The 14306-nt window shown below is 40.0% G+C and overlaps 1 protein-coding gene across 1 annotated transcript in view; it reads right to left on the reverse strand.

The window, feature by feature from the left end:
- KDM5A (lysine demethylase 5A) overlaps positions 1-14306 on the reverse strand; it is a 104060-nt gene that overhangs the window by 71305 nt on the left and 18449 nt on the right. Inside the window, exons 4-5 of the mRNA XM_053554464.1 lie at positions 7278-7448; positions 3626-3760 (exon numbers count right to left, since the gene is read on the reverse strand). Of these exons, the coding sequence (XP_053410439.1) occupies positions 3626-3760; positions 7278-7448 (306 nt within the window). The remainder of the gene's footprint in view (positions 1-3625; positions 3761-7277; positions 7449-14306) is intronic.

Consider the following 14306-nt stretch of genomic DNA (forward strand, 5'->3'; position numbering starts at 1 on the left):
TCTGGGAGGCCGAGGCAGGTAGATTGCCTGAGCTCACAGGTCAAGACTAGCCTGAGCCAAAGCAATATACAAAGACTAGCCTGAGCCAAAGCAATATACAAAAATTGCCAGGCGTTGTGGCAGGCACCTGTAGTCCCAGCTACTTGGAAGGCTGAGGCAAGAGGATCACTTGAGCCCAAGAGTTTGAAGTTGCTGTGAGTTATGAGGCCATAGCACTCTACTGAGGGCAAAATGAGACTGTCTCAAAAAAATTAAAAAAAAAAAAAAAAACAAAGAAAGAAAGAAAGAAACCACAAGGAATGGAAGAGGGGTTAACCTTGAAGAGAAAGGTACATTTCGCCTGTAGAGATAGATTATTAAGAATGAATACCGATCATTTTGTGAATAAGACAAAAAGTTGAAGGAGTTTTACCAGAAAACCTTCACATGCTTTCTGAAATAGAAGACTAGGAATGAGTGGTGTGAACTAAAATAAAATGTTAAGTCTCTGCCCAGTGACTGAGTGGACCCCCTCTTGGCCAAGGGGAGCCCTAAAACAGAGTTGCTAGCCATGAAAAAGGAGATCAGACATGCCTCATCATGCCCACTTCCCGTTCTTAGAGATGTCTCTTTGTTCTCATTAACAGGCTTAAGGCTATGTTAAGACATACCTGCACGTCCTCAATATACACAACACACACTTGTATCTGCACATATCCCCTATAATTTATCTCTGATTAACACACCCTTACCTTAAATCAGCATTCTTTTTCACCAACTCCTGATCTATTAGAGCTTAACTCTTTCAGCCAATTATCAAAGAATCTTTAAACCCACCTATAACCTATAAACCTCCACTTTGAGATGTCCTACCTTTTGAGCCCAAACCAATGTGTATCTTCCATGTATTGACTTACACCTTTACCTTATAATTTCTGTTTCCCTAAAATATACAAAACCAAGCTGTAATCTCATCATGAGTCCACTTGCTCAAGGATTCCTGGGTATGGCTCCAGGTCATGGTCCTCAAATTTGGCTCAGAATAAACTTATTTTACAGAGTATAGCTTCTTTTCTGCCAACAGTGGCAGACTCACAATATAGTAATTAAGTACAAATTGTAAATCAAAAAAATTTATTTCAAATTCTGAAATAGCCCTAGTTTCTATCAGATACCAATCAATCTGATCACAGTGACAATTATTAAAACGGGTAAAAGCATTCTATATGGTCACTATTTTTATAATACATAAAGAAAAGCAATTAGGCAAGATTTTTCAGTTTCAGGGGAACACCAAAAGGAATTTTATCACAAATTGGCTAACGGTTAGACAGGCAGGGACATGTGGGCCAACTCTTCAAAGCTGAGTCACCAAGTCAAAGAGACTCAGTTTTTCAGGGCCTAAAACAGAATCATCCACTCTATACCCCAAAATAATGGGAACTTCTGAGATCAATCACACTAATAAAAATAACTTAATGACTAACCCAGTGTTATTAGTTTATAATGGAACTATCACTTTCTAATTAATTTCCATTAAATTCACATTCCTATCAAGGACACCTACATTTCTACTTTCAAAGAATACCTAAGAAGCTGAGTTATAAAGCATACACTCAGAATAAGAAAAGCAGAAATAATGTAATGCAGAGATACCTCCTGAGCTCTAGAAAAGCAAGATGAAGTATTAGCCTGCTCCTCCAGTGGCAAAACTCCGTACAACTGCAGACGCAGTATCTCTTGTTAACAGAAGACTTATCTTGCTTCTCTCATCAACCCACTTTTTTTTTTTTTTTTTTGTAGAGACAGAGTCTCACTGTACGGCCCTGGGGTAGAGTGCCGTGACGTCACACGGCTCACAGCAACCTCTAACTCTTGGGCTTACGCGATTCTCTTGCCTCAGCCTCCGAAGCAGCTGGGACTACAGGCGCCCGCCACAACGCCCAGCTATTTTTTTGTTGCAGTTTGGCCGGGGGCTGGGTTTGAACCCGCCACCCTCGGCATATGGGGCCGGCGCCGCCCTGATCAACCCACTTTCAATGCCACCCATTCCCATTTTTATAACATACTGTTTTTTTGTTTTTGTTTTTTTGAGACAGAGTCTTGGTCTCACTATGTTGCCCTGAGTAGAGTGCCTGCCGTAGTGTCACAGCTCACAATAATCGCAAACTCTTGGGCTGAGGCAATTCTCTTGCCTCAGCCTCCCAAATAGCAGGGGACTAAAGGTACCCACCTTGTTTGGTAGGCCTAAGCCAGGTTCGAACCTGGCACCCTCACTGTATGTGGCAAGCCCCCTAGCCACTAAGCTACAGGTGCTGAGCCATACTGTTTTTCTTAAAATGTTAAAATCTGACTCGGCTCCTATGGCTCAAGCGGCTAAGGCACCAGCCACATACACCTGAGTTGGCGAATTTGAATCGGCCCGCCAAACAATGACAGCTGCAACCCAAAAACAGTCGGGCATTGTGGTGGGCGCCTGTGGTCTCAGCTACTTGGGAGGCAGAAGCAGGAAAATCACTTGAGCCCAAGAGTTGGAGGTTGCTGTGAGCTGTGATACCACATTACTTACTCTACCCAGGGCAACAGCTTGAGGCTCTGTCTCAAAAAAAAAAAAAAAAAAAAAAACAAAAAAAAATTTAGTGAAGCACTATTCCTATTTACATGTTAATGTAAATGAATCAAAAAAAAAAAAAAACAAAAAAAAAAAATTTTTTTTTTTTTTTTTTTTTTTTGAGACAGAGTCTCACTATGTATATGATTCTCTTGTCTCAGCCTCCCAAGTAGCCAGAACCACAGGCACCTGCCACAACGCCCGGCTATTTTTTCTTTGCAGTTGTCATTGTTGTTTAGCTGGTCCGGGCCAGATTCAAACCCGCCAGCCTCGGTGTATGTGGCTGGCGCTCTAACTACTGTGTTACAGGCGCCAAACCTAAATGAATCAAATCTTAAAGCATTCTAAGGGCACCTCATTGTCTCAGGCTACAGAATTGTCTTTACAAAAATCCTTAAAAGAACACAAAGAAAAGGAAATAAGAGAAGGGGGGCAGATCAAAAAGCAATTATGCCATTTTTCTTTTGATGCACTAGGCTTTGAAATTATATTATATTACATGAACACTATGGAAGTTATACTAGAATGAATCAGACATTAGGAAACTTATACTCTGGTTTTTAAAAGAATAGTAGATAATAAATAAAACCACTGTTTCCTACTTCTCTCACTTCTACAAACCATGAAATGTACTAGAATTTATCAACATGTCTAAGAAACTGGCACTACAATATCCAGAGTCACCCTCTGGTTTGTTATCGCTGTCAAAAACTGATCAAAATTAACAAAGAGCTTTCTAAATCGAATTGTAATGAATTTCACAATTTCTTCTCCATTTACCTTAAAGGTAAATGAAAGCAGCCCCTTCAAGTTTTAAAGAATGATATAGGCATGACTTCCCATTACCAGACACAGTCAATGCACTTAAAATTCCTATTAAAAATGGCTGGTAGGCTAGGTGCAGTGGTGCTCTCCTGACTATCAGCTGTGTGGGAAGAGGGCTTGAGCCCAAGAGTTTGAGATCAGCCTGAGCAACACAGCAAGACCCCATCACCTAAAAAAAAAAAAAAAAAAAAAGCCCATGAATATTGATACCTGAGACTTGACACGTCTTGTTCTCTTCGGCAGAATGTTCATTCTTGTGCCTGGCTCTGGGGATGTTTGGATATCAGTGTTGAGAACCTCAGGCTCCACTTTTTCCTTAAGATCTAAATTAGGCATCTGTACACCCTAAAAAAATCAGAACACAGAAAGAGAATAGATTCACTGATAAGAAATCATGATTAGGAAAAAAGAGAAATCAGGCTTGAGAATCAGTGGAGAAATAAATTGCCAATAAAACCCTGAAACTACATGAAACCTGAGGGCAATTCTTTCTTGAACTGACATACAAACTCAAAGCAATCCCTCTCAAAATTCTGGCAGGATTTTTTTGGAAGAAATGGATAGCCGATCCTGAACTTTATGTGGAAATAAAATTTGTCTGGACATTTTGAAAAAGAATAAAGAGGATATATGCTACTAGATACCAAAATTTATTAGAAAACCATACTATTCAAGACAGTGTGGTATTGGTATTAGGGTCGATGTATAGATAGATGGAACAAAGCAAAATCCAAAACTAAACACAAATTTGGTCAAATAATTTTAAAAAAAGATGCCTAAGTAAATCAATGAAAAAAAGTCCTTTCAACAAATGGTGCTAGTACAACTGAAAATTTATATACCCCCCCCACTAAAAAATAAACCTACATCTTTACTTCATACCATACACCAAAAAAATTACCAAAATGTATCACAGACTAAAATGTAGATTAAAACTTTTTAACTTCCACATGAAAACAAAATTTCTTTGTATCTTGTTAAAGATTTCCTTTTTTTTTTTTTTTTGTAATGGATACCATTACAAAAATAAATGGATAAACAGACCTGGAGAAAATATATACAAATCATGTATGTGACAAAGAACTTACATCTACAATATATGATGAATTTTTACAAGTATAATACAATCCAATTTTATAAAAGATCCAACCAGATTGGGCAACATAACAAGACCCCATCTCCACAAAAAAAATCAGCACACACCTGTAGCATTTCAGGTCCTAAAATAGAATCATAAGCCCTCTACCTAAGTGGGAGGCTGAGGCAGAACTACTTGAGTCTAAGAGTTCAAAGTTACAGTGAGCTATGACTGGGCCTTTATCATAAGAGCCTAGGCAGCAAAAACAAAACAAAACAAAACCCTTGAACAGACACTTCATCAAGGAAATAAAACATGACAAGATGCAGAACATCTCTGATCAATAGCAAAATGCAAATTAAAACCATAATGAGATACCACTACATACCTATTAAGACTACTAGAATGGCTATAATTAAAAAAAAAAAAAAAAAACTGACAATACCAAGTAGCTGGTGATATGTGGAAAAACTGGAAGCCTCTACATTACTGGTGTGATAGTAAAATGGTTCAGAAATTTAGGAAAACAGACAATTTCTTAGAAATTACACATAAACTTACTATATAACCAAGCAATTCCACTCCTAAGTATTTACCCAAGAGAAATGAAAAGCATATATCTACACAAAGACTTAATATATATTAACTTATACGAATATTCATAGCATTATTCACAACAGACATAAACTGGAAATAATCCAACTGTCCAACTGGTAAATAAACAAATTATACAATGGAATATTATTTAGCAAAAAAATGAAGAACTCATAAATCCTATTACATGGATAAACCTTCAAAACATTAGCTAAGTGAAAGAAGCTAGAAACAAAGTCATATTGTATCACTCTATCCACGTGAAATTTCTAAAAAAGGCAAAACTATAGAGCCAGAAAGCAGATCAGGAGTTGCCTAGGTTTGTGGGTAGGAACAGAACTGACTGCAAATCAAAAGATGTGTTCTAAAACTGGATGGTGGTGATTGCTACATAAAGGTACACATTTTTAAACTTTACTCATTCTGCACCTATAGTGTGTGAATTCTATGGTATATAAATTATACTTCAAGAAAGCTATTCAAAAATGAATGAAACAAGAGGAATTTGTCACAAAAGCTTAAGTTATGAAGATTAATTTCAAATAAGAATACAGGCTCGGCGTCTGTGGCTGAAGTGGCTAAGGCACCAGCCAAATACACCTGAGCTGGAGGGTTTGAATCCAGCCCGGGCTGGCCAAACAACGACGGCTGCAACCAAAAGTAGCCGGGCATTGTGGCAGGCGCCTGTAGTCCCAGCTACTTGGGAGGCAGAGGGAGAAGAATCCCTTGAGCCCAGGAGTTGGAGGTTACTATAAGCTGTGATGCCACGGCACTCTACCCAGGGTGACAGCTTAAGGCTCTGTCTCAAAAAAAAAAAAAAGAATACAGGCACTTGGCGCCTGTAGCTCAGTGGTTAGGGTGCCGGCCACATACACCAGAGCTGGCAGGTTCTAACCCGGCCCAGACCTGCTAAACAATAGTGACAACTACAACAACAACAACAACAAAAGCTGGGCATTGTGGAGGACGGCTATAGTCCCAGCTATTTGGGAGGCTGAGCCAAGAGAATTGCTTAACCCCACAAGTTTGAGGTTGCTGTGAACAGTGACACCACAGCACTCTGCCGAGGGTGACACAGCTGAAGGTGACACAGTGAGACTGTCTCAAAAAACAAAAACAAGGGCGGCGCCTGTGGCTCAGTGAGCAGGGCGCCGGCCCCATATACCGAGGGTGGCGGGTTCAAACCCAGCCCCAGCCAAACTGCAACCAAAAAAAAAAATAGCCGGGCGTTGTGGCGGGCGCCTGTAGTCCCAGCTACTCGGGAGGCTGAGGCAAGAGAATCGCGTAAGCCCAAGAGTCAGAGGTTGCTGTGAGCCGTGTGACGCCACGGCACTCTACCCGAGGGCAGTACAGTGAGACTCTGTCTCTACAAAAAAAAAAAAGAAAAAAAAAAAAAAAAAAAAAAAAAAAAAATAGCCGGGCGTTGTGGCGGGCGCCTGTGGTCCCGGCTGCTCGGGAGGCTGAGGCAGGAGAATCACCTAAGCCCAGGAGTTGGAGGTTGCTGTGAGCTGTGTGACGCCACGGCACTCTACCGAGGGCAATAAAGTGAAACTCTGTCTCTACAAAAAAAAAAAAAAAAAAAAGAGGGCGGCGCCTATGGTTCAAGGAGTAGGGCGCCGGCCCCATATACAGGAGGTGGTGGGTTCAAACCCAGCCCCAGCCAAAAAAACTGCAAAAAAAAAGAATACTCTTCAATCCCATTATTTTTCATCTTTTAAACCATCAAACATAGCTATGTTTTTTGTTTTATTTGAGACAGAGTCTCACTATGTAGCCCTCGGTAAAGTGCCGTGGTGTCACACCTCACAGCAACCTCAAATTCTTGGGCTTAAGCAATTCTTTTGCCTCAGCCTCCCAGTAGCTGGGACTACAGGTGCCTGTCACAATGCCCAGCTATTTTTTGTTGTTGTTGTTGCAGTTGTTTTTTGTTGTTTTAGCTAGCCCCGGTTGTTTTTTTGTTGTTTTAGCTAGCCTCAGTGTATGTGGCCAGCGCCCTACCCACTGAGCTATGGGAGCCGCCCATAGCTATGATTTTTAAACTGTGATATATCTTAGTCCTCCAAATTTTGGTCCCTCAAGAAATCTTTTCCTGTCATGCATCAACAACTGCTAACTTGTAGTGCACACAGTGTAAAGTTTATACTTGGCAAATTTGATTTGTCCATTCCTAAGAAGAATGACCCATCTCACCATAAGGCTGACACCAGATTGGAAAAGCTCATATGGGTAGAGAATTCTTTCATAGTGGGACTTCAAAAGAGATCCAGTTCCTTTTCCCGGTAGATATCCCAATCGGCTACCCACTTTAGACCATTTCTTCTCTTTGGTGACCATTTCAAAACCTCCTTTGCTGGCAACAATCTGAAAACAAAGTAAAAGTTATTTAGGAAAAAAAGAAATAGTTAAGCACCCTAATTCTGTATCTTAACCTACTAAATATGAAAATTATTCTGGGCTTATATTTCAAGTTTCTTATTTGAGGAGTACTGACTCTTGTCCCTTTTTTTCTTTTGAGATACAGTCTCACTGGGTAGAGTGCGATGGTGTCACAGCTCACAGCAACCTCCAATTCTTAGGCTTGAGCAATCCTCTTGCCTCAGCCTCCCAAATAGTAGTGCATGACTACAGGCATGCACCACCACACCCAGCCAACACTTGTCAATATTTACAGTAAAAGAGATAACGACTTTCAGAGTTTTCAAACTTTAAAATGTTAATGTTACTGTGCCTACTGTTAAATCAAGCATTCAAAAATATTTCATAATTTATACTTTGTATATTACACACTGTGAGAAAACTAAACACATTCTATATCCTAAAGAAACTCAAAATGAAAAAAAAAACGGACTTGACAATAAGTAATATAATACAAAATATGAACATAAACCCTTAAATTAGAAAATGGACAAAGTAACTTATAGCTTATAGGTTAAAATATAAATGTAACAATAAAAATGTTATGCAAGCCATGAATTTATAGGACAGTTTTGAAAATGAGATCGTAATTATTCAAAATGATTATCCTTCTGAAAAGGGAAATTTTATATGGAAGATTATAAAGGAATGAACACTGAAGAAAGATCATATTGCAATAGATTTACTGTCACATAGTATAGAATATATTAACATAGGAAGAGATGACATAAATTAGCTAACACGGCTGAATCTAGCCAGGCACTATACAGAAAATATATGTCTCAAGACCCCCTACAGCAGCAGTTCTTAACCTGTGAGTCACGACCCACAGGAACTGTATTAAAGGGCTGCGGCATTAGGAAGGTTGAGAACCACTGTCCTACAGTGTGAAGTATAGTCTATGATGCTCACAGAAGGACAAAACTACCTAATACATTTCTCAGAATGTACACCTATTATTCAGTGTACGACCATCCAGGCAAGTTTTCAGTCTCACTAAAAACACAATAAAGTTTTCAGTCTCACTAAAAACACAATAAAGTTTTCAGTCTCACTAAAAACACAATGTGACATATTAAACTGTCAACAATTTCTCCTCTTTAAGTATATCCTACTGTATTTTACTACATGGAAAAATCTAGAAGTTAAACATAGGATTACCACATATTCCTACAATTTCACTTCCAGCTCAAACACCAATGTTCACAAAAGCATTATTCATGAAAGTCAAAAGATTCAAAGACCCAAGTGTCCATCAACAGATAAATAAATAAAATGTGGTAGATACATACAATGGATTATTCAACCTTAAAAAGAAAGGAAATTTCGATATATACTACATGAATAAGTCTTGAAAACACTATACTAAGTGAAATACGCTAGATGCAAAATAAATATAATTCTACTTATATAAGGTACCCAGAATAAGCAAATTCATAGAGAAAGTATAAGAGAGTTTACCAGAGAGGGGGAAAAGGGGTAGTTCTGGAAATACAGATAGTGACGATGATTGTACAGCATTGTACAAAGTATCTAATACTGGAAAATGATGTGGCAATTTCTTAAAAAGTTAAATAAATACTTACTATATAAAAAAAACGAAGTATCTAATACTACTGAATTGTACATTTTAAAATGTTTGTTATGTTCTACATTTTTGTTTTTTTTTTTAAACAAAGACCAAGAGAAGACTCAGACTACCAGTGTTCAAATTCCAACACTCAGTAGCAGTACAAACTTGGGTAAATTATATAATTTTCAATACTTCACCATCATTAAAATAGTTAACAATAGGTGGGCACGGTGGCTCATACCTGTAATCCCAGCATTCTGGGAAGCCAAGACAGTAGGATCACTTCACATCAGGAGTTTAACACCAGCCTGAGGTACAGCAAGACCCATCTGAGCAAAAGCAAGACCCTGTCTCTAATAAACACAGAAAAATTAGCCAGGTGTGGTGGCACACACCTACGTCCCTCTTCAGCCTACTTGGGAGGCTGAAGCAGAAAGGATTGCTTCTGCCCAGGAATTTGAGGTTGTTGGAAGCCAGGCGGAGGTCATGGTACTCTAGCTTGGGCGACAGATAGAGAGACTCTGTTCTTACTTCCAAAAAAAAAAGGAACAACAGTTCCTACTTCATTATGAAGCTATATAGTAAGGACGAATGAAATAAAACATGAAAAGTAGCAGGACAAAGTAAGCACATATTAATGTTCCCTACATTATAAAACTCTACATATGTGGGCAAATTAAGGGAGAGGGTATACATAACAAAAATAGATGAAGGAGGGCGGCGCCTGTGGTTCAAGGAGTAGGGCGCCGGTCCCATATGCCAGAGGTGGCGGGTTCAAACCTAGCCCTGGCCAAAAACCAAAAAAAAAAATAGATGAAGGAAATATTTTCAACTCTTGTGCTTTGGGATGCTATTATAGACAAGCATGAAACTATGCTTAAAGCACAATTTTCCTCTAAAGGAGTATCTGAAAGCTTGGCAGAAACACATAAATTCATGTGTGCAAGAGTTGGGTGGGCGGTGCCTGTGGCTCAGTGAGTAGGGCGCCGGCCCCATATGCCGAGGGTGGTGGGTTCAAACCCAGCCCTGGCCAAACTGCAACAAAAAAATAGCCGGGCATTGTGGCGAGCGCCTGTAGTCCCAGCTGCTTGGGAGGCTGAGGCGAGAGAATCGCGTAAGCCCAAGAGTTAGAGGTTGCTGTGAGCCGTGTGAAGTCATGGCACTCTACCCGAGGGCAGTACAGTGAGACCTGGTCTCTACAAAAAAAAAAAAAAAAAAAAAAAGGAGTTGAACACATATCTTTAATTCTTCAGCTTCTTTCATCACAGCTTCAGAGAAGCCCTCTCTTTTGATAAGAGCTAAGCAGAAAATTAAAGAGAGGAAATAAAATTATTTTCAAATTTTGTAGTATAGAGAAAGAGAAATGAGTGTGATTTAGATAGAGGGCTGCCTGGAAGCAACTGGATGGATTAAAATGCCTTTCTTTTTTTTTTTTTTTGTAGAGACAGTCTCACTTTATGGCCCTCGGCAGAGTGCCATGGCATCACACAGCTCACAGCAACCTCCAACTCCTGGGCTTAAGCGATTCTCTTGCCTCAGCCTCCCGAGTAGCTGGGACTACAGGCGCCTGCCACAACGCCCAGCTATTTTTTGGTTGCAGTTCAGCCGGGGCCGGGTTTGAACCCGCCACCCTCGGTATATGGGGCCAGCGCCTTACCGACTGAGCCACAGGCGCCGCCTAAAATGCCTTTCATTCTACATACAATAGAACCTCCATAGTTAACCACCTCAAGTTGACCTAATCTTCATAGACCAGACATGCACCACACGGACGTTATCAGTACAAGAGGCCTAGTTCCTTATGTTGACCATGTCCATATGTCAACCAGTTTAGTTACAGTCCCTTGGGTGGTCAACTTATGAAGGTTCTACTGGATAGATTTCCAGGGCTTCAACAGTGCCAGTTACTATTCTAGGTACTCAAGATATATCTATGAATAAAACAAAGATATTTACCCTCACAGAGGTTACATTCTAGTGGAGGAAGATAGACAATACATAAGAAATATGTAAATTTTGACATGATAAATAATTAGGTATACAAGGAACCCAGGTGGCTAAAGTGAACAAGCAGGAGAATAGCAAAGAAGTCAGGGAGACAACAGAAGCCCTCTTAATAATCTTTAATATCCCATACAATTATTACTATATACAGGTTGTTCATAAAGTTCATGTTCAATTTAAAATAGCTGTCTAATATGGAGAACACTTAGACATCTAAAAATAGATCTGCCATTCAATCCTGTAATCCCTCTACTGGGCATATACCCAGAAGACCAAAAATCACATCATAATAAAGATATTTGTACCAGAATGTTTATTGCAGTCCAATTCATAATTGCTAAGTCATGGAAGAAGCCCAAGTGCCCATCGATCCACGAATGGATTAATAAATTGTGGTATATGTACACCATGGAATATTATGCAGCCTTAAAGAAAGATGGAGACTTCACCTCTTTCGTGTTTACATGGATGGAGCTGGAACATATTCTTCTTAGTAAAGTATCTCAAGAATGCAAGAAAAAGTACCCAATGTACTCAGCCCTACTATGAAACTAATTTAGGGTTTTCACATGAAAGCTATAACCCAGTTACAACCTAAGAATAGGGGGAAGGAGGAAAGGGAGGGGAAGGGGAGGAGGTGAGTAGCAGGAAGGGGATTGGTGGGATTACACCAGCGGTGCATCTTACAAGGGTATATGTCAAACTTGGTGAACGGTCTGTGAAGCTAGTGAATGATGCCCCATGAATATATCAATGTATACAGCTATGATTTAATAAAAAAATGACAAATAAAGAAATAAAATAAAATAGTTGTCTATTTTACTCGATCTCATGAGTTCAAGACCAGCCTGAAGAGGTGGCGCCTATGGCTCCAGGAGTAGGGCACCGGTCCCATATGCCAGAGGTGGCGGGTTCAAACCCAGCCCTGGCCAAAAACCAAAAAAAAAAGACCAGCCTGAACAAGAGACCCCATCTCTAAAAAATAGTTGTCTATTTTAAATTGCATATGAATTTCATGAATAAATTTATAACTTTATTATAATCTGCTTTGTATTCAAAGTACTTCAAGCTAAATTTCCATTAGTTTATTTGCATTGATCCAGTCATGACTTCCCTCCCAATTCTAGTGATTAGTGGCCACCAGGATATGGCCATCCATGACATAGGAAAAAATTATCTCACAAAGAAATTGAAACATGACTTTGACTTCATGTACACATACTTGTGGGTGGTGGGAAGGCTAACACAGCCATACAAGAACCTTTATCCCTCTTCCCCTTCTCCTTTCCCCCCCCTCCCTTTTTTCCTCCTAAGAAAAAGGACCTATTAGGCCCACCCCCAATAAGTTTGTGCCAAAGGACCCTAACATACCAAAGCCCTCTGGGCAAGCTGTGGAATCTGCCCACCCTCTATGCCCCATATAAAAGGGGTCTCTAACTATGTCACCTTTGCACTCCCCAGGTGTGTCACTGTCCCTTTCAATAAACCTAATCTGAACATCTCTGCTCTGGTCTCGTCTCTTGGTGCCGCCGCTTAATACCTTTCAATACTCATACAATCTAACACACAAAACATTACACTTATTTTTCATCAGGTAACAGTTTCGAAGAGTATCATGCACAATTTTTACTCTTAGTTTGCCATGTTCAACATCACACCACTTTCACTAAAATGACTACCATTATGAACCAGGACCTATAAAGACACACAGCATGTACTTGAATTTAATACAATGAAAACAGCCCTTCAAAACTTGACCAAATAAGGTTGGGGGCAGTGGCTCACACCTGTAATCCTAGCACTCTGGGAGACCCAAGCCAGTGGAATGCCTCAGCTCACAAGTTCGAGACCAGTCTGAACCACAGCAAGACACCCGCCTCTAAAAAATAGCTGGGCTTAGCCGGGCGTTGTGGCGGGCGCCTGTAGTCCCAGCCACTCGGGAGGCTGAGGCAAGAGAATCGCTTAAGCCCAGGAGTTGGAGGTTGCTGTGAGCTGTGTGAGGAAACGGCACTCTACCAAGGGCCATAAAGTGAGACTCTGTCTCTACAAAAAAAAAAAAAAAAAAAAAAAAAAAAATAGCTGGGCATTGTGGCAGGCACCTGTAATCCCAGCCACTTAGGAGACTGAGGCAAGAAAATCACTTGAGCCCAAAAGTTTGAGGTTGTTATGTGTTATGACACCACAGCACTCTACCAAAGGTAATAAAGTGAGACTGTTCTAAAAAAAAGACTTAACCAAAAAATACTATGAATCCAGGCTAAATGGCTAGCAAGAGACAACTTCAAAAGATGTAAAAAGGGGTGGCGCCTGTGGCTCAAGGAGTAGGGCGCCAGTCCCATATGCCGGAGGTGGCGGGTTCAAACCCAGCCCTGGCCAAAAACCACAAAAAAAAGAAAAGATGTAAAAAGTAGTCTACTTAAAAGCTCCTTCTCACACCTGTAATCCTAGCACTCTGGAAGGTCAAGGCAAGAGGATCATGTGAGGTCGGGAGTTCAAGACCAATCTGCCCATCTCTACAAAAGACAGAAAAAATTAGCCGGGCGTAGTGGCACACGCCCACAGTCTCAGTTACTCCAGTGGATGAGGCAGAAAGATCACTTGAACTAAGGAGTTTGAGGGTGAGCTATGATGATGCCACTGCACTCTAGCCCAGGTGACAGACCAACACACAGTCTCAACAAAAAAAGCTCCCTCTCACAATTCCACTAAAAAGACAGGTGGAAAAAAAGACATGCCCCAAAGGAAGTCAAACAGACCAAATACAAACAAATGAGAACAATATTTTAAAGCTAGAAAGTAGAGGTATAGTGATAACTATTTCAAAAGCCCAAAACAAAACTAAACAAAAAACCCCAACAACTTTAAACTAAGTGACTGCAATATAGGAAAGCCAAGGAGAAATTTTTGCAACACAGAATCCGGAAAGTTTTAAGAGTCAGAAGCAGTGGTACCAATAAAATCAGAAGTGGCAATGTAGCAGTGTGCTCCCACTTACAAGGTATAAGGTAGGAATATATATGGTACAGCTCTTGAGTGAAGGACACAACTACAAGAGGGACTCTACCTAACAAATTCAAAAGTTGTGACCTGGTGTTTGTACCCTCACAATAACCTGAAATAAAAAAAAAAAAAAAAAGTGAAGAACAAGGATATTGAAAACATGTATAAAAGCAGTTTAATTCCTCAAGTCAGCACAGTGAGGCAACTATCCCTCTCCAAATTCAGTG

This window comes from Nycticebus coucang, chromosome 12 (assembly GCF_027406575.1).
Source record: "Nycticebus coucang isolate mNycCou1 chromosome 12, mNycCou1.pri, whole genome shotgun sequence".
Lineage (NCBI taxonomy): Eukaryota > Metazoa > Chordata > Mammalia > Primates > Lorisidae > Nycticebus > Nycticebus coucang.